Below are 24760 nucleotides of genomic sequence, written 5' to 3'. Positions count from 1 at the left end.
GAGAATGAGGTACTATAGGGCTGGAGAGAAGAGGATTTTATTAAGGTAACCACATAAAATTCCAGAATATTAAGAATTTCTTTAATAAGGTTCACAGAAATTCAAGAGTTTTCAGAAATTGAGTTTGTATCAGCATATTAAATTGCATTGAATATCACAATTACCTTAAAATAGGTAAAATATATAAATATAAAATTTGATCATAGGATTTTTTAAGTGAATGGTAAATAGCAGGAGGTATCTCAGAACTCTGGTGAGGGGAAGAATATTTAACCACGAAAGATAGGAAATCTTAAAACTGGACAAATTTTATTCAAAATTAAAGTAATTGTTCTAGAACAAAATCAACGAAGTTAGATACTAAGAAAATGAACTATTCAGTAGAAAAAATAAGTTCATGAAAAAAAATCTGACATTCAAAACACATAGGAAATTAATACAAGTATATAACATCAAATAGCATTTCTCAATAGATATGGTCAAAGAATATGAACAGTTCTCAAAAGCATTGCAAAATGTAAATGTCAGTTGACAATATTCTTCACTAATAGCAAGAGAAATGCAAATTTAAACAACTCAAAGCCTTCACATAACAACACACAAATTTCTCTTGGCAGAGAAATGATGAACTATAGGTTTGGAATAAGGCATACATTTCCAGGCATGGTCAATGTGTTGATTTATTTTGCTTGACTTCACTTATTCTTTATAAAAGCATATTTGATTTGAAGTCAAGGGCTGAAAGGATGGGTGAAGAGCCCAGGAAGAAATTATTAGAACCTGACAGTGATATGAAACAAAGGGCATCAATAAAAGATTTTAAAAGCAAAAGACATAATATATCTCTTCCTGAGGTCTTCAAGCAAAGGTCATATAACCATTTGAGGGGGAAGGTTGTAGGTTTGAAGTTTTTATATATAGTTTGGTTTATCCTAGGCATCCTCTGAGGTGCCTTCTGGCTCTGAGATTATGTGGTTTAACACATATTGCTTGGATTGAATTAATGTTGGGGCATCTTAGTGGTATAGTGGAGAGAGTGTGGATCTGGAGCCAGGAAAGCTCATCTTCCTGAATTCAACTCTGGACTCAGACACTTATTGGCTATGTGACCCTGGACAAGTCATTTATTCCTGTTTGCCTTAGGTTCCTCATCTATAAAATGAATTAGATAAGGAAATGACAAACCATTCCATTATCTTTGCCAACAAAATGCTTAATGGAGTTATAAAGAATTGGATGTGACTGAATTAATACTAAACTGTTCTTTTTGTCAACATCTAACCAACGGTCCAGCTGCTTCTACTACCAAACAAAAAGTATAAAAAAGTTTTAATAGCATAAAAATGAATATTTATTTTACTACTTGTTTGCCTAACAGTTGTACCAAAGATGAACAAGAGAATATGAGCTTAGCCTTCTTTGACACTGAGGCAAACAACAACAAAAATGCAGTATGTGAGATTTATCTTTGTTTTTTTCCTTTCTTTGTTTTTCTTCCTTCCTTCCTTTCTTCCTTCCTTCCTTCCTTCCTTCCTTCCTTCCTTCCTTCCTTCCTTCCTTCCTTCCTTCTAAAAATCACTTAATGGCCCAAATCAAAAACCAAACCCTGGGGATAATAGTAGCTACCATTTTTATTACACTTTAAAGCTTGCAAAGTACATTTCAAATATCTCATTTTTTCCTCACAATAACTGAGAGGTAGGTGCTATTATTATCCCCATTTCATAGAGGAGAAAACTAAGACAGACCAGAGCTTAAGTGACTTGACCAGGAACACACAAATATTAAGGATTTAAGGCCAGGCTTAACTCAGGTCTTCCTGATTCAAGGTCCAATGCTCAATCTACTATACCAGAACTTTTTAAACTTTTTCTATTCGTGACCCCTTTTCACCTAAAAAATTTATATGTGACCCCAAGTATATGTAGTATATAAAGTAGGCATACAAATCAAACATTTACTGATAATAAATCATAATTTCAAACCCCCACATTCAGTTACACCCCATATGGGGTTCCCAAACCAAAATTTAAGAAGCTTTATGCTATATTGTCTAACTGTCTGTTTTCTGGAGCTCTTTAAACTTAGTATCAGTGTAAAGGCTGCTTTAATAGATACAAAATGACCAGAACAAGTTTACCCATTATTCTGTGAGTGTCCACATCTGAAGGATCCTGTTAAATCCTGGATACCCCTTTTATAAGAGACTAACAATCTATCTGGAATACACAGGAAGTCTGTTAGGCTAAAAAAGGACTCAGTGGGCTGTTATCTATGAAGGAGGTGGGAGTGTTTATTCTGGAGGTCTTTTAAAGACTTGGTAAAGGACCCTACAACTTCTCTTCAAAAGAGAGTTTCTGAAGGGATGTCACATGAAAAAGGGATTTAATTAATTCTGCTTTGCAGAGAACTAGGGCCAGTGTGTAGAAGCTGCTGAGTGGCACGTTCCAATTGATAAGACATTCCAAATGGTTGGAATTTTCCAAGAATTAAAAAAAAAAAAACAGCTTCAATATGTAATGAGACTCCCATCCCTAGGGGTGGAAGTTAGCTGAGTACTTTGGAATATTGTAGTATTTAGAGAGTGTTGACTTCAACTGGATTTTACAAATGTGGAAACTGAGGCCCAGGGAGGGGAAGTGTTTTCCCCATAGTGACAAAAGTGACAGAGTCAGATTTCAACAGATGCTGATTCCAAACACAGCTTTTTCCACAATGTGCAGCTCTCTCTGTGTCATTGAGGGGATTAATGAATGGTTTTAGTCGTGAATGCCCTAAAGACTTCTAAAAGGTTTTCCAACTTTAAGAGTCTGTGACTCCAAATGTAAAACTAGATCTTTTATGAGTTATTTTAACTAACTCCAAAGACACACATTCAAAATCCTAACAAGAGGAAATATGGATGTGAGTAAACGACAATGCTAGAGTTAGGGTCTGGAAGACTTGAGTTTGATATCTGCCTCAAACACCTACAAGCTTGGTGACCTTGAGCAAGTCACTTAATCTCTCTAAACTTCAGTGTCCTCTTAGTAAAGTGGGGATATTAATAGTACCTACTTTTAGGGGTTGTCGTGAATCTCCATGGACATAATACATATAAAACATTTTGCCAGTGTTTGGAAAACACTGATTATGATTAAAATAATATAATCCCATTTACACTAATAGAATCTCTCTAGAATAGACTTGAATAATTAATTGAATGTACATCCTGTTGAGCAAGATTTTTAGATGATACTTTTGGATGGAACCAAAATGGTGAAAAAAAGCAGGAAGTTGCCTGAGCTCTCCCCAATTCCCCTGAAAAGAATTTTAAGTCTCCAATACCCCTAGATGATAATTAGAATATTGTATTTTACAATTCTCCTTAGTTATCCTGAAAACAAAGATGAGAATAGTTGTTTGGGAGATTATTCCCAACATTTGTAGGATGGAAGCCTTATAATTCCCTTATAGAGTTAGCTCATGATTTAAGAGGGGAAAAAATATAATGCTCTAGCCAAGTCCCATTTAGAAATGCAGAGTCCCTGAATGAACTCATAACCCCAGGAGTCTTGCAACTCATCTCAACAAACCAAATAGCTATGTGAGATTTCAGGCTTACTTGAATAATTTTCTTGGACATTAAAGCTAGTTCAAAGGAGTGTCCTTGTATATCTTTTTATAATTAACCAATAGGTTATCTGGTATATGTCAAAAACAATTTGACCAACTTAGAGGGTCTCTATTTCTACACTTATCTCCCTATCAAATAAAGATCCAATTCAATATTCATCCCTTAACTCATTCAACAAACATTTTAATTTAATTCATTATGTTCAAGACACTAGGTACTCAAAAGAGGTAGCTAAATAAAATGCAACTCCTGCCCTTGATTAATTTAAAATCTAGCAGAATAGATAATAATGATATAGGATCAGATATGACGAAAATTTATACAACAAATGATGTAGAAAAACCTCAAACTCATGTCTGAAAGTGATTTCATTATCTTCTCTTATAAACTTACCCTTCTCCTAACTTCCTATTGTGGATAGCTCTTTTCTCAGTCACTTTGGGTTAGATGTTTTCACTCCTTGATTCTTTTCTCCCTCCCGAATCCCAACCATTGATCATTTGCTGAATCTTTCTATTTTTATACATGAAATATCTTTTATATTCAGTCTTTCTTCTTATATGGCACCCCTGCCTTTCCTTTTTCCTCTAAAATCCACTCTTCATTCTCCTGTCAAGGTCATATTCTTAATGCTAGAGATTTTATCTTGTTATTCTTTTGCTTTATTTTTACCACTAATGTCAATTGTTTTCCAATCACATTCAACTGATTGTGATGCATTTGCAATTTTCTTGGAAAATATATTGTAGTAGTTTGTCTTTCCTTCTTCAGCTCATTTTATGAATACTTGCCCAGGATCATACATCTAGTAATATCTGAGGATGAATTTCAACTCAGGTCTTCTTGATTCCAGTCCTTATATGCTATCCATTGCACTACCTAGTTGCCTTTCTAAATGCAACTCTTATTGTCAAGATGTCTGATGAGAAGTGTAGTTTTTAGTAGACTAAAAGGAAGGGGATGGGTCATGGAAAGTGAGAATTTTTGCTCTTGGAAGGAAGAAGGGAAAAACCAAGGACTGATGTTGACCTGCCATATGATAATGGCAAAGCAAGGTGCTGCTACCATAAACTCAATTTAATTATGAGAAGTTGCAGCCTTGTGTAGTTCACTGACCTATTTAGGAAGTTATTTCCTTATATAGAATTTGCTGTTTGTCTGGATGTACCTGCTTGCCTCCCAGTGGGACGTGGTGAAATTATTCCCTTCCTACTTTTTTTTTCCTTTTGTTTCATCACTGATTAGTCAGATGGTGTCACTACCACCTGGAGAGTTCCTGCTGTTTTTATTTATAAACTATACTTTTGCAAGTGATGTTTTATCTCCACATAAAGATACACTAATTTTTGTTTGTTTTGCATTTTGAAAGTGTTTGCTATAAAAAGGTAGACCATGCAAAGTAGAGAAAGGGAAAAGGAAACCTGAGCTTTAGAGTTAACTGTGAGCTCACCTTTAGCTTCCTCAGTGACTACACAAAAAGGATTCTCATAGATAAAATACTAAGTCTTTAGCTAACATACTGATTCTATGACCCTGGATAGTTCCCTTATCCTCCACACTGTAGGCAACTTTCTAAGACAAATGTTGTAGTGTCTCAAAGACAATATGTTTCTGGAAGAATGACACCTTTCATTCAGAAGGAATTTCTTTATCTGGGAATTCTCTATTGTTGAATCTTTACAAATTGTTAAGCCATTAGAGTTGATAGAGACAATAATTATTAAATCAATCATATTGAACCATGCCCAACACTCTATAAAGATGAAGTGATCCATTAGCTGGCATCTAGCACCCTCAGTAATTTGGATCCAAAATACGTTGGCAATCTTATTTCTTGGTTCTCATTTTTGTTTATCCTATGCCCTAAATAACTAGAATAAATTAATAAAGGGGAATGAGACATTTAGACTCCCTTTTTTTTAGGAGCATGAAATGCCTCTCTATGTGGCCCTTTTACTTCTCATGAAAGTAAAAACAATTTAAAAAATAATAAATTTTAATACAGTCAAAATGGTTCATTACTTTGTTGCTGTATTCAGCCTGTTCCACAACTGGGAGGAATAGCTAAACAAGTTCTAGTAATGGAGACAGTCCAAAAATATTTGGGTTAATGAATGTTCTTATATGAATGCATGTCGTAGAACTTATACTGTCTTAAAGGACATGACAGTGTGAAAGTCCTGTGGTTTTTGACTTGGGGAAGAGTTTTTACTGATTTGTACCTCCACTTCTTCTAGGAGGGAACCAGTGTGCCAAGTGGTGGCAGATTTTCCAGGCAAGAAGCACCTTTTAATCCCCCAACTAGCAAATAAAAACCACAGTCAGAACAAAAGCAATCACAATGACCCAAGACCAAAAAAAAAAAACTAGAGTCTGGTTAAAAATGATAATACCACCAAGACCAGAAGCGATAGCCTCCTTCAAGAACAAGCTGGACTTGAGAAGAGATCAGATTAAGAATGAAAGAATTTATAATGAAACAGGAAAGGTCAACTTCAAGGGAGAGAGAATAGGTAGGTGGTAACTGTCAGTTTCCAGTCAAATACCACATCTAAAATCACAAAATCATAGGCTTAGAGCTAAAAAAGACCTTCAGGATTATCATAACCCAGACCAAATGATGAAGGGGGTAAGTGATTTGCTTATACATGTTAATAAATAAATGTCTAAGGCAGAATTTGAACCCAAGCCTTCTTGTACAGAATTCCTACTTCCATTTCCCTAGTCCAGGATCTCATTAGACTATTGTAATGGCTTAGACAATAACTTATTGTAATAGCTTCCCAGCGTCCTATTTTCCCTCTAAATCCATCCATCATTCTGCTGTCAAAGTAATCTTTATGCAGTTTTTTAAATCACGTTTTGCCCCTTGCTAAAACAGAAAAACAGAAATTTACAGTGGATACTCCTTGACCCCTTGACTAGTCATTGTAATTTTTCTTGGCAAGGGAGCTGCTGGGAAATGCAGAAGTCTATGCACACTATGAAACTTCCCCTTCATTATCCCTGCTGAGTTGAAGAAAAGAGTCCCTCCACCTATCAAACCCTACATTGCCTTGATCAGCTTCATGCATATATTTCTCAATTCTTTCCCCCATGTAATTTTAATGAGTGGGCAGAAAATTGAATGATTATTTTGCAGAAAGTTCTCTGACATAATACTACAGTAGTGACTTATCAAGCAAAAAAGGCCTATTCTTGTCCAGTCAGTAGAGTATGTCTGGTAAGTTATAACCATGTCTGAAAATTGCTGAAGAGTCCCATTTGTCAGATATTTAACACCTAAAGGAAATTTATTTGTCATAAGCTAAGTGCTATAAGTTCTCTCAATCTTTAGTACCTAACATTTCTGAGATTGTTTCCTTAATAAATTTCTGAAATAATTGGGGATCCAACTCCATTCTCACTCATTCAATTGGACAAAATTACATCTTTCTAGACCGAAATAAAACAGATAGCTTTTTGTGTCACCTAATTAACTTAAACAATGAACTTTTTTTGAAAAGTCACTTAAAGGAAATGGACTTAATGTGTCACTTTTAGAGGGACCTATGGTTTCATCAATGTCCAATATAGCTGGAAGGAAATTAGGTGACCTAGGAGATAGAGTCTTAGGCCTGGAATCAGAAAGATCTGAGTTCAAATTTGATCTCAGACATTTAGTGGCTGTGTAACTTTAAGTCATTTAACTCTTTGCCTCAGTTTCCTTTTCTGAAAAATGGGGATAATATATGAGCTACCTCTCAGCATTATTGTAAGGATGAAATGAAAATATTTTTAAAATGCTTAATTCAATGCCTGGCACATAATAGGTGCTATATAAATGTTAAGTAGTGACAACAGCAGCAGAAGTAGCAGTAGTTGTTGTAGTACTGGTGAATTCATTTCTCTGGAACTTGATTAGTTCACCCCTGATAGAATGAAACTCAAAACATGGATTAGCTCTTCCACACAACTTCTGACTCATGAGTTTGGGCTCAGACCCTAACTGTTCCTCCAGATTCTGTGATATATATATAGAGATTATGGTACATCTTTAGATTCTAAACAAATTATCTGAATTTGTGTATTAATTTTTTTCTTTTAGAGTTTAAACTTGACTGAATTAAATCCTTGTGCTGTTTGAAAACTGATGTCATCCCAAAAACACAATAACACATCCCAATAACAATCCCAATAACATTTAAATGTTACACATTTTGTAACAAAGTTTAAGTCTTGCTCAAATGCAAAAATAAAAAGGTGGAAGAGGGAGGGACAGGGAATAGGGAGCATTCTAATTTCAATTAATTTTAGTTAAATTAGGTGACTGATCTTAGGAGTAACAATCATGGACTTGCAGAGAGGAAGACCAGGGTTAAAAATCCCCTTTCTGAGGGACCTGTATGTGCACGAATGTTTGTGGCAGCCCTTTTTGTAGTGGCTAAAAACTGGAAACTGAATGGATGTCCATCAGTTGGAGAATGGCTGAATAAATTGTGGTATATGAATATTATGGAATATTACTGTTCTATAAGAAATGACCAACAGGATGATTTCAAAAAGGCCTGGAGAGACTTACACGAACTGATGCTGAGTGAAATGAGCAGGACCAGGAGATCATTATATACTTCAACAACAATACTAGATGATGACCAGTTCTGATGGATCAGGCCATCCTCAGCAACGAGATCAACCAAATCATTTCTAATGGAGCAGTAATGAACTGAACTAGCTATGCCCAGAAAAAGAACTCTGGGAGATGCCTAAAAACCATTACATTGAATTCCCAATCCCTATATTTATGCACACCTGCATTTTTGATTTCCTTCACAAGCTAATTGTACAATATTTCAGAGTCTGATTCTTTTTGTATAGCAAAATAACGTTTTGGTCATGTATACTTATTGTGTATCTAAGTTATATTTTAATATATTTAACATCTACTGGTCATCCTGCCATCTAGGGGGGGGTGGGGGGGGTAAGAGGTGAAAAATTGGAACAAGAGGTTTGGCAATTGTTAATGCTGTAAAGTTACCCATGTATATATCCTGTAAATAAAAGGCTATTAAATAAAAAAAAATAAAGTGAGGAGGTTAAAATAGAAAAAAAAAATCCCCTTTCTGACAGGTGTCCTGTAGCAAAACACAATCTTACAGAGCCTCGATTTCCTCTTCTGTCAAAGGGGAACAATAAAAAGAGATCTATCAATCTATTCTTTTTGTATCCACAACCTTACCTAGACCATCTCATACCAATGAATATTGGCCTTATTGTCAATGATTCTCAGAGAAAAGGATTCGAGAATTTTATCAGGGACTTGTTCTAGTATCGTATCCTTTCAGTTAGCAATCCTTCCAATCAGAAATTTTTTTCAGTATTTAGAAGCCTTTATTGCCATGAAATTGTAGGCTTTTCAAAGATAACATTAAATGTCATAGTGCTTGATAATTTAGAAGACAATAACTGTTTTGGTGAATGACTGGTTAACCAAGAGTCCTTGGCTTTCATTCATTTATTCAACAAACATTTGTTAAACATCTATTTGTAAGAAGCATTATTCAGGGTGCTGAGTGGGAATAGGCCCAGATCAGTAGTTCTCAAGAGGAACACAGCACACCAATGTGCGCCAGGTTTTGCTAGGAATACCACAAAATTTCTCATGTTACATTGTAGATAAGAAAATATTTATAGGTAATTTTATTTAATTAACTCAACTTCTTAGCATATTCACAAAATATGTTCAGAAAATAAACAAAACTTTTCCATATCATATGTGCATGCATGCGTGTGTGTGTGTGTGTGTGTGTGTGTACATACACATTATGATTTGTTGAGGTCTTTTTTTGGGGGGGGACTATGAAGTCACGTAGAACACAGTCAATGGCATAATAATAAAATTTTTGCCTCTTGATTTGGAGAAGATCTAAGCCTACAAATTCATTAAATACACCTCCTTATCCAAGGAACCTCAATATACTTTGGGTGTTCAAACTTCTTTCCTCATCACTTCTACACATTCCAAATTATTTCAAACTGTGAGGTAAGGAGCGCAGTTAGTTATCATTAGACTTGTTTTATAGATGATAAAACTGGCTGCAAATGGTAGCAGAACTGTAACTAAAATACAGGCATAATCCATTATACTATACTCCCTGTGAAAAAGAGAAACAAGGAAAAAAATCTTAGTTTCTATTGATTTATAAAACAAAGTTTTGCTTTGAGGATTTCCTTAAGAACAGGAACATGCTTTTTAGTTCAAAATAACAACATTTATATTCATAGAGACTATCAGCAATGAGTGAAGAAGTAAAAAGGCATATTGCATATACTTAATAACCTACTTGGTGTTCCTCACATAAAATTCCCAACAGTGTGGGAGGTTTTGTACTGGCTGTCCCCTTACTTGAAATGCTCTACTTTTTCATTTTTACCTCTCTGCATCACTGGCTTTCTTTTAAGACTCAAATGCAAAAGATATTTGGTCTTCTCTGTCATTAGTGACTTATCCTCTATGTTTATCTTCCGTCTACTCCAAAACTATGCAAGAATAAGTAACAATGCAGATTGGGTCTGTTTTTATTTACAGTTTGTCTTTCCCATTAGAACTTAAGCTCCATAAGAAGAAATTAAGATTGTGAAATGGGAATAAGAATGTTTATACTATCTATTTCCAAGGACTGTTGTAGGGAAGAAAGTCTTTTAAAAAGTTCTTGAGCAAGGCAAATTATTATTTATACTCATAAAGTCACCAAGCTAGGTCAAACCCTCATCATCATCATCATAGTAGGAGGCAATATAATGGACCTCCAATCACTCTCTCTTCTTTAATTTATTCTCTGCATTGCAGCCAAGATAACCTTCCTAAAACACAGCTCAATTCATGACCCTTCCTTGCTTTAAAATTTATGGTGGCTTCCCATTCCCCAAATGATAAATGTTCAAAGGATATGAAGTCAGTTTTCAAAGTATGAAATCCAAAGCTTCTTATGAACGCATGGAAAAAATGTTCTAAATCACTAATCATTTGAGAAAGTGCAAATTAAAACAATTCTTTAAATCCTACTTCACACCCATCAGATTGACAAAGCTGATAAAGAAAAATGACAAATGCTGGAGGAGCTGTGGATAAAAGAATACTTTAATGTTCTGGTGTCAAACTCTAAGCTGTACATAAACATTTCCTCTGATTACACATTGGCTTACAAAATTACAAATCAATATTACCTATGTATTTGTATATTTGTTTATTTTGCAAAATACTTTCCAATTATATTTTAATCTAGTTTAGATGTTACTTGGTAATGGCCACACTTTGACACCTTTTTTTACTTGCATAGTTGTGGAGCTGTAAATAACTTTCTGGAAAGCCATTTAGAACTATCCCAGAAACTACTAAATTGTATAACCCTGCAATATCATTACTAGGTCTATATTTCGATAACAATCAAAGAAAGAGGAAAAGGATCTATATGCAAAGAGTTATAGCAGCTCTTTTTCATAGTAGCCAAGAAGTGGAAATTGATGGAGTGCCTGTTAATTGAATAATGACTGAACGAGTTATAGTTATGAATGTGATAAAACACCATGGTGTTGTTAGAAATTTTGAAGGTTTTTTTTAGAAAAACCTGGGAAAATTTGCATGAACTGATACAAATGAAAATGAAAATAAATGCAATTGATAAATAACAACAATATTATAAAGAGAAACAGCTTTGAAAGACTAGGTAACTCTGATCAGTACAATAATCAACCACAATTCCAAAGGACCAACAATAACACATGCTATCCATCTCCAGATTGACAATTGATTGACTCAAGAGTACAGATAGAAGCATATTTTCTTTTCCTTTTTTATAAAGAAATAGTTAATGTAGGAATTTGTTTTGCTTGCCTATATATATATATTAGCAATAGTTTCATTTTTCTTATTATTCATGTTTCTTATTCTTATTTTCTTTGCAGTGCATGAAGGAAAAGAAGGTATGAGGGAAGGAATTTAGAACTTAAAAGAAAATAAAATTGAATTTAAGAAAATTTATAGTCCCCCTCTCCCCACCCTCGCTCCCCCCACCCCGTTATTTCTAGGATGAAGTACAAATTCTACATTTTGGTATTCAAAGCTTTTCACAGCCTGACTTTAATGAACTTTTCCAGATTTAATTCACATTATTCTCTTTCCTGCTTTCTACATATTAATCAATCTGGCTATTTGCTGTTCCTCACCCATGGTATTCCACCTTTTGCTTCCTCATCCATATGCTTCTCAAGCTCTCTCCCATGGCTCTCTGTGTCTTGGAATCCTTTTTTGTTGTTCAGTCATTTCAGTAATGTCCAACCCTTCCTGACCCCATTTGGGGTTTCCTTGGCATAGACACTAGAGTGATCTGCTATTGCCTTCTCCAGCTCATTTTACAGATGAGGGAACTGAGGCAGACGACTTAAGTGGCTTGCCCAGGGTCACACAGCTAGTAAGTGTCTGAAGCCAGATTTGAACTCAGGAAGATGAGACTTCCTGACCTCAGGCCAGGGACTCTATGTACTATAGCATCGCCTTGGTTTCCTTCAGATCTCTACTCAGGCACTTCTTCTTATGAAAACTTTTCCTGGTGCCTTAGTAATGATGCAGGCTCTCTGTCTTCCCAGAGAGCCTTCACTTTTCCATGTGAATAAATAGAATAAACCCAACAGCAGGTAAGCAGCTTCCCTGAGATCAGGGACTGTTTTCATTTTATCCTAGTATCTCTAGTTATTAATGTGGTGCCTCAAACATAGCTGGTATTTGCAAACCTTTGGTCCCTCCTGCCATGTTTTTGCTGTTGATCCATCTTCATGCTTGTAACAACTTCAGCTCCAACTCCTGTCCCAGGGGTCGGATTCCTCAGAGGTGAAAGTGCATCCTGACCACTAGCTGCTCCTACACACTCACACACACTTTGGCCAGCTTTGCTACCCTCGGTTCCCCTTTATATCCTAACTCTTTCTCTGACAGCAGTATCCAAATCAATACTACCATTCTGGGAAAGGTCAGTCCAATAAATTGCCCTATTCTTCAACATAGCTAGATGTGTCTGGGATGTCTAGACCAAAATACCTTTCCCAAGCCACCAGTGCTCAATTAAAATGAAATCTCTTTGAAGGCAGGGCCTCTTTCTGCTCTGTCTTTTCTCTCTCCCCCACCCCCCTTCTCTCTGTCCCTCTCTGTCTCTGTCTCTCCCTCCTCCCCTCTCCCTCTCCCTTTCTCTGACTCTGTCTCTCTCTGTCTCTGTCTCTCTCTGTCTTTCTCTATCTCTGTCTCTGTCTCTCTGTTTCTGTCTGTCTATCTCTGTCTCTTCTCTCCCTTCTCTCTCTCTCTCTCTCTCTCTCTCTCTCTCTCTCTCTCTCTCTCTCTCTCTCTCTTTCTCTCCCCCTCCCTCCCTCCGCCCTCTTTCTCTTTCTCTTTCTCTCTCTCTCTCTTTGTTTCTATCTGAATCTGTCTGTCTCTGTCTTTTTGTCTCTCTATTTTCTAAATCTGTCTCTCTGTCTCTGTCTTTGTCCCTGTCTCTCCCCATCTGTCTCTCTGTGTCTGTCTGTCTTTGTCTCTGTCCCTGTCTCTTTGTCTCTGTCTGTCTCTCTTCCCATTTGTCTCTGTCTTTTTCTGTCTCTCTGTCTCTCTCACTAACAAGTCAGTTCATTTTTCTGATTTTTCCTTTTTATAAAATGAGGAAGCTGAACAGGATAACTTTTAAGATCTAACATTTAGTGGTAACAGCTATTAAAGGGATAAATTATTACTCTTGCAGAGTGAAGTGCCTTCAAGATCCAAAGCAAGGAATCTCCAAGAGTTAACTTTAAGGTTGTAAAGGGGGATATGTGAGGCAGGGGTTAATTCTATTGTCCCATTCTCTTTTTTTTTTTTTTTTTGGCAGGGTGGGAGAACAAGAAACTAGATTTTCAGGTAGGATGATCTCTCCTAATTAGGGTGGGTGGTTTCAAAGAGAGGGCAGAAACAGTATGAGTAGAATGAATTAGCCTAAAAACATAGTACAAATCATGGGGACTGTCACAGAAGAAACAAGTGAAGGCCTTCAGAAGAAACAAGGAAAGCCATTGGGGAGTGGGACATAACTTGGAATATAAACTAATAGAATTTTTTTATCCTATCAAATTTTTATATTTTTTAGAGCATGAGGTTTTTGAAACTGATTTTAAACTGATAGCTAGGGGAGGGAAGGCCAAAAAAGACTCTCCTCCCTGATTCTCTTCTGGAAAACTGCTTTGCTGTAATGGCATTTGTTTGCTTACAGAGCTAGAACTAGTTTTTGCATATCTCCTATCTAAAAAAAATTACAGATACAAATTAATATTTATACATATGTTTGAATATACATACATTTGTAGAGAAAGGTGAAAACTCCTATGATTAGTAGCTCTCTGTGACTTCAGGCAAGTGCAATTAATTTTCATTTTATGCCTCAATACTAGCCATATTCAAGAGTTTTATTATCTTTTAGTCTAAGCTCTACCATAAGTAGATAAATCAGATAATCTCTTTATGATACAGTTTTTTCCATCTGCAAAATGGGACAGATCACTTTTTTTTAACCTATAGCCCCTTGCTAGGAACATCACAACTTTTAAGTACTTTCAGCTTTCTGAAGGAAGAGAACAAGATTTGTGCCAGGAATTGTGCTCTTATTCAATCCTCAGTTTATTCCTGATAGGTAGGTGATATTATTATTCCCATTTTACAGTTGAGGAAACCGAGTTAGGCAAATGTTAAGAGAGGTATCCAGAGCCACACAGATAATAATTCTCTGAGGTCACATTTGAACCCCAGTCTTCTGAACTCTGTGAATTATGGTGCTATCCAGCTGGTTTTTTTTTGGGGGGGGGAGGGGAAAGGGAATAGAAAGATTAGGGATTATGAGACAGTACTTTTTCATATGTAGAAAAATTGTCAGATAATCCCAGTTTTTTACTGTTCAAGGTCTCTCATTTCCTAATCTGTGGATTGAGGAATAAACTCTACTACTGACTCTTTAGACACGATTATATGTTCTAGGATTTCAGTTTTACTTTAAAGAACAAAGACCCCCTAATACTTTTAGCCTTCCTATCTCACAGGATTATGGATTCCATATTAGGATTCCAGACTAAAAAATAGTCTTAAATAATTTCTTATTAAATGATTTTTTTTAGCTCAATCCATAACTAAGATCTTTTCTATTTAAATCTCAATTCTGACAATATATATATTTTGATTTCCAAAGTTCTTAGACTTTGAATCAGAATTATTCTCCCCATCCCATGTGCCCCTCACTCCTAAATAGGTTTGAACAAATATTCTGATAATAACACAAAAATCTGAAGATCTCTTGGGGCCAGATACAACTGGTCAGACCTTGACAAACAACTCTCCTACCAAGGGGAAATGATTGTTTCAATGGAGGGCTAGCCAGCCCTAGGCAAAATTATTATGAGTACAATTTGTCTGAGGCAAGCTCCCACTTTCCAGTGCAGGTGTCTTTTCTCTTCTTTTGTGGGCCTCCCACTTAAGCCCATTTCTGTCCTGTCACCCCAGGGCCTATCTCTCAAAGAACAACTTGTCCTGGTTAAAAAGCTATCCCTACGGTCTCCCCCATAGTGTGTCAATGGCTGATAAGGCCTTAGATGGTACCCATCTTGTTGAAGTCCTGTTCCAGTGAATACCCAGAGTGTGAATGAATATCTGAAGCTAGGTGGAAGATATGCTTTGCAGTCTCCATTTATTAATCTGAGTATCAGTCTTTTAGGCTAGTATTACAAAATTACTAGTTATCATCATATACCTTCCAGGGCATTTCCCTATCCACCTTAACTATCAATACAGAGATGCTTATCAACACAGAATTATAAATAGCATATTTGTGGTGCTCATCATCATCAACATTAAATAGTTTTGGTATTTATCCAAACAGAACAGAAATTTATCATACTAATGCATGATAAAAATAGGAATTAGAACAGTGGTTTCCTGAAGATGGGAACCTCCAGAAGGGAAATTTGCTCAATTAACGTTCAATCCACATGTTCTTAAAACTTAATAGTTTTGGTTGCCTGGAAGCATTGAGAAATTAGGCAATATTTGAACCCAACTGTTGCTGGCTTTGAGATCAACTGACTCACTCAGCTTCTATCATTTTGCCTTTAATCTTGTAGACACATTTTACTTATTGCCATTAGTGCTGTGAAGTAAATAAGCAAAAGGCCTGTCATGCATTGAGCACCTATTATAGTGTAGGCTATGTGCTCCTAACTGCAATGATTATCTTTGCGGAGTAAATTATATTTATAGTAGCTTTCAACCCAAAAGGAGTCAGGCTTGTGAAACAAGTTCCTATTGAGAAATTGAGAGGGTTTGTCTTCCTGCTCTCCAAATCAACTTCCCTTTCCCCTTTTCTGCAGAATACCCCATACTCTTAAACCACTTTGTTTTAATTTTCTGCCCTTCAGTTTCCCCTCTTCCTGGAACTAGCTTCTCAAAATGCAGTTTTGTGTTCTGCTCTCCCAAAGACAGCACAACCATCCCATATTAAAACACATCAATTTATTTTTAAAGGAAATGTCTGGTACCAAGAATCTGGGAAGTTGGTGACAGTGATTCCTACCAATGATCCCCCCACATTTCCTCTTTCAAGTTTAGAGAGAATAAATTTTCATAGCTACAAAGGAGAATACAACCTAGGAGATGAACACTAAAGTTCCATGTTTGGGTCATTTTTAGCAAAAAGAATAAAAAGAAGTATTTTGGAGAATATAAGGAGCTCCAAAAGTCTTCCCACCTTAGAAAAGTCACTTTCCATTTGTAGGCCTACTTTGTACAACGAGAGTGTTGGACAAAATAATCTCTAAAGATTCCTTCCACTTCTAAATCTATGATGTTTTTACCTTGTTCAATATATCTTTCCCCAGTTCATCATTTTCACAATTGGTTTATCTGACATATTAGCTTTTTAAAATAAATTTATTGTTATCTTTCATTTTTACATAGGCTAAATATGCTCCTGTACCCTTTCCTTTCCCTCTTCCAAGATGGCTATCAAATATAACAAAGAATATGGTTTAAAAAGAAGAGAAAGGGGGGTGGGAATCAGTGAAACTAATTACTACATTGAACATTCTGACTACACATTTGAAAGTTACCCAGTGGTAATTCTGGCTTACCCAATAGACCCTTCATTTCTACAAAGTATTTTGTGGAGAGAGAATGGGGTAACATAGTAGCTTAAAAAAACTATCCAGAATGCTGCACACAGTAGATACTCAGTGGAATTGAAATAGAATAAAATGGACTTGATATTAAAGGAAAAAGTATAGATTTCACAGAATGCTCTTTCAAAGCTTGAAAGGAGTTTAAAATCTCCCTATATACTTTTTGAATAAAAACTACGGGTTGTTTGTGCTTGTGGTCAAAAATCCTGCAACCAGGTTATTTTTTTTCTTTAAATGTCATCAAAGTTTTAAATTAGAAATGCATGCCCAGTTTGTTGTTGAAAATAATAATTGAATGCTCAGTATTATCTTGCTCTGATTATGAATGGACTGGTTTTACCAAAAATCTGGAGAATATGGGATTATGTAGGAGTAGTGAAGAAGGAAACCCAAAGGGAAGAGACTTAGGTGATAGATTTTCAAAACATTCTTCCAATATTCACTCAAGCTCCTTAAGGTTAAGAAATTATCCAAAGTAACCTAAGGATACTTAGAAATTGCTCTCAGTTATGGCTAGAAGACACAGATAGCCATTGAATTCATAATTCTTGGAAAAAGGAGAGTCCAAGTCTAAAAAAAGAAAAAAAAGAACTTTGGCAATTGAAAGGAAATAGTTTAATTCAACATCTAGTGTCCTGTTCTATTTGATGCACTGTATCCTCCATTACTCAGGTACCGATCTGTCAAATCACTGCCAAAGCATTGCTTAACTATGACAGGATATTGCAACTATCCTTGTTTATTGATTATCTGTAACCATTTCAGGTAATTGCTCTTTTTACTACAAAAGCAGTCAAGATCATCCTAGGTAAATCATTCATATGAAGATCAAATGAAATAACATATTTAAAGCCCTGGGCAAATATTAAAGTAATTTAGAAATGATTATTGTTAATATCATTATTAACTAACAAGGCACTAAAACATTCCTATCAGGCTTTGTTGATATGATACAGTACTTTACACTGAAAGCATAGATTAATAAATAGTAATTGAATACCTGTGATCTAATGTTTTCTTATAGCAATATGAAAGAGAATCTTGCATTATGGCTATGTTTTAGCCAAAGGAGAGGGAAAAAAAGAAACATACAGATCAGAAGTATTTTTGAAGTATTTAGAAAATAAAGGGAAATCAGATTACACTTACAATCAACATGAATGTTCCCAAGAATTCTGCAATCATTTCTTTGACCAAGACATTCTTCAGGATTAATTTCTCTTTGAAGGTTTTTCCCAACTTTCTGTCCATTTCCTGATTCTTGTAGCCACAAATCCTAGAAAGAGTAGATAGCACTTGTGAGTAAGAGTAGGAGAAATACTCTTAAGTTCAGGCAATAGTTCGCAGTTAAGGTTGGAATGGATCCTTGCAGCAGCTGGACTTTTATGACTTCACTGACACATGGAACCTGGAGATTTTGACATCTGCTTACAGATTCATGGAGATAGTCGACAGAATTCTCTGACTGTACAAACATGGACTCAGTGACTCAATGTGACTTAATACTTCATCTGGTGAGGTTTTCATCACCTATTTTCAGCTGTTTGTTTATATTCGTAATTTGGAATTTCAGTTCTCAAAGTTGATTCTTTTGAGCCCGATGGATTAATCATTACCTTTATTTTCAAGGTAATTTTTTGATGTCCTTTTTTTTTTCCAGGAGATGAGAAAAGAGATGTTATGCTGGATGTCTTGCCAAACCACAACCTACGGGCTTGAGTCCAGAGGAGATTTACATGTTACACAATTACTGCCTTCTAATTTTTTTCTGTTTTGAAGTAAGTAGCTGGGGTGTGGTTTGGAATTGTAAAATCCAAAATATATATATGTCCAAAGCAAACCTACACTATAAAAACATATGGATCGGTACATCTACAAGGTTCTGGTCCTTTTTTTCCCCCTTCTTCCAGCATTAATTCAGTCATTTTAATGAACTTGACTGAGATTGGCCAGGATCTTCTAATCTAGTTTATCAATGGAAAAACTGAAAGAGGAAAGAAATGAAATTAAACATCAACAACAAAAGGATTTACCTTACCTATGTTCAGTCTGTAAGATCACTGGAACTTGAGGGAGCTACTTATCCAAGATAAATTAGATAGGCAATATCTTAAGATTTTTTGGAATTTTTAGATCAATTAAGTTTTCTTTTGAGGGAACTTCCTAGTTAAAAATTAAGTTTTTCTGCCATCCTTTCCACTTATAAAGGAACATTTGGGTCCAACAAGAAGGGACTGGATTGTTACAGCCTAAATTTCTATAGTGATGGTTGCTTGCTGAGCCTAATGAATTATGTTTAAATGAGAAATTACAGGGAAGGAAACAAAAGACCAATGTGGTCCACTTGGTAACAATTCAGAAAAGTTAGCCCTTTCTTAAGAATAAGGTCCAATTATCTTTGTTGGACACAATGAAATTAACTGGCACACTATTTTTTAGAATTCACTCCTGGTCATATCAGGTACCAAAGTCTTTGTTTCCCAACTTCTATGGAATTGAAGAAATAGAATCCACTCATATCTGAGAACCTGAACTGTATCAAAGGCTTTCTAAAGTCACAAAAACTACTATCAAAATTGTGTTTGGCTTCTCAACCCTCCCAGCAGGTACTGGCTCCTTTCCATGCCCTGTCCTAACACTGCAGGAGGTCATCATTAATATCCTTCCAAGGAGGTAGGTAAATTGGAAGGCCCTATTAAGAAAGGAAAGAAAATCAGTGAATAGTACATGGAAACAATGGACTGTTACTCTGCTAACAAGGAAGGCTTCAGAACAATGATCTAGTGTAACAAATACTTCCTACGGTCTGTTCTATACATCATAAGTTAGTAAGACAGTTTGGATATTAGTTTTGGAATCAAGAAGACCTGTATTCACATCTTTCCTTAAAAATTAATTAGAGATGTGATCATTGACAAATTTTTTTGAGCTTTTGTTTCCACATTTTTGAGATGAAAAAAATAATGTCCATACTACTTGTCTCTCATAACTGTTTGTAACTTAAATGCTATAATTATTTTTTATTATTTTACATCATAGGTGTGAGACAAGAGGTCAGCCAAATTGTAATAGGATATTTACATTTCTTTTTTTCCTGTCATCAAGGAAAAAAAAATCACTCTTTGATTTCCCTCTCCAGGCAGTTGGTGGCATAGTAGATAGTGCATTAAGCATGGAATTCACTGAATTCAAATATGATCTCAGATACTTATGAGCTGAATGTGTCTGGGCAAGTCACTTAACCTCTGTTTGCCTGTTTCCTTGACTTTAAATTGAGTTTAATGGTGACACCCACCTCATAGTATTGTTTGTGAGCATCAAATGATATAATATTAGTTTAAAAATATTTAGCACAGTGCTTGGCACATAGTTGATGTATAAAAATATTTGATTCCTCCCTCACTTCTAGTTTTTCACATCCTAAATACCTAAACAGATTCACCTAAACTTTGAACCAATCACAAAAATCTACAAGCTTATGAGAAGAAAGGGATGATGGTGATAACCACATATACATAATTCCTTCCTCCATGGCCAATTACTTGCTAACTCATCCCTGAGAACGTTAATAGTTAAATCTCTTTCAACTCCTAACCTTGTATTTCTGTTTTTATGCATGTATGCATTAATTTGACATACATAAGGGACCTACTAAATGTAAATTCACTGCACGAGTTGCTAAGGGTATGGAGAAGGTGAGTTACATGTTTGACAGAGTAGGCAACAAGATATGCAGTGGAGAGTGCTGGGCCTGAAGTCAGGAACATTTATTTTCCTGAGTTCAAATCTGACTTCAAATACTAACTAGCTATGCAGTTCTGAGCAAGTCACTTAACCCTGTTTGCCTCAATTTCTCATCTGTAAAATAAGCTGCAGGAGGAAGTGGCAAACCACTCCAGTACCTTTGCTAAGAAAACCGAAATAAGGTCATGAAGATTCAGATATAACTGAAAAAATACTGAACAACAACACTTGACAGTTTCTAAAGAAGGTCACAGAAGAATGAAAGAAGTTTGACATATATATATATATACATATGTATATATATATATATGTATATATAGAAACACATATATACACACATAATGTCTATAATACTCTGCAGAAATAGGAAAGTATTAAAAAAAGAGCAAAAATAGAAAAGTTTCTTCCAGCTATTGGCAATCAGGGCAAGTTTCGTGGAAAATGTTGGTATTCAGTATAACCTTGGAGGATGGGCAAGATTTCAAGTAAAGAGTGTTCCTTTGCCTAAAGGACTGAAATTAAAGGAATGAATGAGTGAATAAATAAAAGAAAATTAAAAGAATTAAAAGCTGTTCATGCTCTTTAACATAGCAATATCACTACGAGTTCTGTATCCCAAAGAAATTAATAAAAAGGAAAAGGACCCACATGTACAAAAATATTTATAGCAGTTCTTTTTGTGGTGGCAAAGCATACCCATTAATTGTAGAATGGCTGAGCAAGTTGTGATTGTGATGGAATACTGCCATGATTTAAAAAATGACGAAGGAGATGGTTTCAGAAAAACCTGGGAAGACATAAGAGCTAATGCACAGTGAGATGAGCACAAGTGGGAGAATATTGTATACAGTGACAACATTGTAAAGATAATCAACTGAGACTTAGTTACTCTGATCAATATAAAGAACCATGACAATTTCAAAGGGTTGAAGATTGGAAAAAAATGAATTCACTTCCAATGTGAGAACTGATGACCTTTTTTATTTTTTTTTAATGAGGGGTTAGTGACTTGCCCAGAGTCACACAGCCATGAAGTGTTAAGTGTTTGAGACCAGATTTGAACTCAGGTCCTCCTGACTTCAGGGCTGCTGCTCTATCCACTGCACCACCTAGCTGTCCCTGAACTTTTTTTTTTCACTTTATTTTTATTGCTTTCTTTGCCTCCCTCAATGTGGCTAACAAAAGAATATGTTTCGCCTGACTCCATTTGTGTGGATAGGATAGAGGGAGAAAGAAAATAAAAGAATAAAATTACAAAATCAAATAAAGCTTGTTCCTTGAGAAAAATAGTGTAGTCAGACAGCAATCAATGAAACATTAGATGTTGTTCAATTGTTTACAATTCTTCTTGACCCAATTTTGGGGTTTCCTTGACAGAGGTACTGGAGTGATTTGTCATTTCCTTCTCTGGCTCATTTTACAAATGAAGAAACTGAGATAGATAGTGTTAATCCTTGCCCAGGATCATACAGCCAGTAAATGTCTGAGGCCAGAAATGAACTCAGGAAGATGAGTCCTCCTGACTCTAATCCCTGCCCTCTCTCCACCACCTGCTCATATCAGATGCTTACTATACTTACTACTATAGCCACTGAAAAATCCTGGGGATACAAAGACAGAAGTGAAACAGTTCTTTTCCTCAAAGAACTTACTCTAATGGAGGGGTAGAAAAGGAAGGGAAGAGAGATGAAAGGGAACAAATGCATGTATTAACTATCTACCATGTATCAGCAACTATATAGGTATTTTAGAATTATTTCATTTGAATCTTACTGCAACACTATCAGGTAGGTGCTGTTATTAACTCTATTTTATAGTTGAAGAAACTGAGGCAAATAGGTTCCAAAAGACTTGATTAGTTCACACAGTTAGAAAGTGTCTGAGAGAGATAAAACAGTATATACATAATGTATACAAAATTAATATAGGATGGCTGGAGGCAGCTAGATGCCATAATGAGTAGGTCTTAGAGACAGACGACTCAAATTTAAATACAGCTTCAGACACTTGCTAGCTGTGTCTCAGTTTCTTTATTTGTAAAATGTGAATAAAAATAGTGCTTTAACCTCTCAGGATTGTTGTGAGAATCAAATGAAATAATAATTGTAGTGCTGCCTAGCACATAGTAGGTTCTATTGTAAGTGCTATTTTAATTATTATTTGTTGTTATATTGTTACTGTTTCCTGATCCATCTATTTGCACTTTCCCCCTCTTGAATTTACTTATATATTTGCATTTTCTCCTCTCCCCAAGTACAGATTGAACTTCTAGAAGAAAGGAAATGTTCCATCACCTATCACAGCATCTGGACCACTGCAAGTACTTAAACAGATTATATTGTTACTGTTATTATCAAGTGTACTGATAGCAGTTTCTTTGGAAAACAGTAAATAATCCAGTTTGGTTGGATCAAAGGATCAGAAAATTGTGGATCTAGAAAGAAGTTCATCTAGTCCAACCACCTTATTTTATAGATGAGGAAGCTGAGATCCTATGAGGTAAAAGGTCCCAAAGTGGCAGAGCCAGGATATGATCTTTGGTTCTCTGAATTCAGACCTAGGAAGTCTTGTATAAAGGTTAGCTAATATATATTGCACAGAAGGAAGCAAGACTAGAAAGGTAACTTGGCATTTACTCATGGGAAACCTTGGATATCTGTGAATGGTGAGTTTGTTCTTTATTCTGTAATTAATAAGGCAACATCCCAGTTTTGGTGAAAATACTATATTGTAATCCACATTCAGCCCCACAGTCCTGTGTGGGTGCAGATAACTTTCTCCATCTCTAATTCACTGGAATTCATTGGAATTGGCCTGATTCACCTCATTGTTGAAGAGAGCCACGTCCATCCTAATTGATCATCACATAATCTTCTTGTTGCTGTGTACAATGATCCCCTGGTCCTGCTCATTTCACTCAGCATCAGTTCATGTCAGTCTCTCCAAATCTCTCTGGATTCATCCTGCTGGTCATTTTTTACCAAACAATAATATTCCATAACATTCACATACCACAATTTATTCAGTTATTCTCCACCTGGTGCAGATTCACTCAGTTTCCAGTTTCTGACCACTATAAACAGGGCTGCCACAAACATTTTGGCACATGTGGATCCCTTTCCCTTCTTTAATATCTCCTTGGGATATAAAATCAGTAGAAACACTACTGGATCAAAGGATATACACAGTTTGATAGCCCTTTGGACATAGAACATTCCAGTTTTGGAACAGGGGAAAGGCATGACCAGGGTTATGATTTAGGGAGATTGTTTTGGCAGTAGTGTGTAGAATGGAATGAATAGGAAAAGCTATTGAAAATGGGCAGGTTAACTAATAAGCTACTGGAGCAGTAGAGACAAAAGTACCCCAGTGTGGTTGAATTCCTGGCGTGAAGATTTGAACTACAGTGGTGATGATGGAAATGGGAAAGGGGAGGTAGATTGTAAGCTCCTGGAGGGCAGGGACTATTCCACTTTTGTTTTTGTATTCCTACAAATAACAGATACCTAATGATATCTTATTATGTATAGGAAAAATATAGGACTAGATGGAAGACCAGCTCAGTTCTCTATATTCTTTCAAAGCACTGCTTAGGAGCCCCTTCCTCTGTGAAGTCTTTCCTGATCCCTCTATTTGTACTTTCTTCCTCTTGAATTTATTTATATATTTGCATTCCCTCCTCTCCCCAAGTACAGATTGAACTCCTAGAAGAAAGGAAATGTTCCATCACCTATCACAGTGCCTGGACCACTGCCAGTACTTAAATATTTGTTGAATTGAATTACCTAAAGCATAAGAAGTAGCATCAGTACAAGATTTTAAATGCAGATCTTTTTATTATAAATCATGGACTCTTTCCACCATACTGACTTGACCATAGAGTACAGTGTCACATTGTTTTTTTAATGTCTACAGAAACCAATGCAATGTTGGACACATCATAAATACTTATTAAATTGGGATGTATCCTTAGCTATTAAATGCTACAGAAACATACTCTCACCATGCCTCAGGCATTTCAGGAGGTCTTTAGATATAGTAATAATCTTTGACTTAATCAATGTGCTTACTCTTACTTATACAAATCATAACTCTTCTATATCCTTAATAGATGGTACCTTGACTTTTCATGGTCAAAAACGCATGTCCTCTTGGCCAGACTTTCAGTGATGGTTCTCTCTGAACTTA

The 24760-nt window shown here is 35.8% G+C and overlaps 1 protein-coding gene and 1 long non-coding RNA gene across 3 annotated transcripts in view; one reads left to right on the top strand and one right to left on the bottom strand.

Annotated features, from left to right (window-relative positions):
• The window catches only part of AQP9 (aquaporin 9), a 57433-nt gene extending 38901 nt beyond the window's left edge, over nt 1-18532 (bottom strand). The window contains exons 1-2 of one of the 2 annotated variants that reach the window (XM_012543909.3): nt 18445-18532; nt 17978-18104 (exon numbers count right to left, since the gene is read on the bottom strand). In XM_012543909.3, coding sequence (XP_012399363.1) covers nt 17978-18079 — 102 coding nt within the window. In that variant the 5' untranslated portion in view covers nt 18080-18104; nt 18445-18532. The other variant, XM_003755723.4, reaches the window with a different exon arrangement.
• On the top strand, nt 18281-22989 carry LOC116421831. The gene is made up of 3 exons (XR_004232385.1): nt 18281-18342; nt 18489-18606; nt 22832-22989. It is a non-coding gene; the product is annotated as an uncharacterized LOC116421831 (long non-coding RNA).
• Nucleotides 22990-24760: the final 1771 nt, after the last annotated feature.

This window comes from Sarcophilus harrisii, chromosome 2 (genome assembly GCF_902635505.1).
Source record: "Sarcophilus harrisii chromosome 2, mSarHar1.11, whole genome shotgun sequence".
NCBI lineage: Eukaryota > Metazoa > Chordata > Mammalia > Dasyuromorphia > Dasyuridae > Sarcophilus > Sarcophilus harrisii.
Note: the sequence above shows the minus strand (reverse complement) of the source record. Positions and strands in the feature narration are given on the sequence as shown.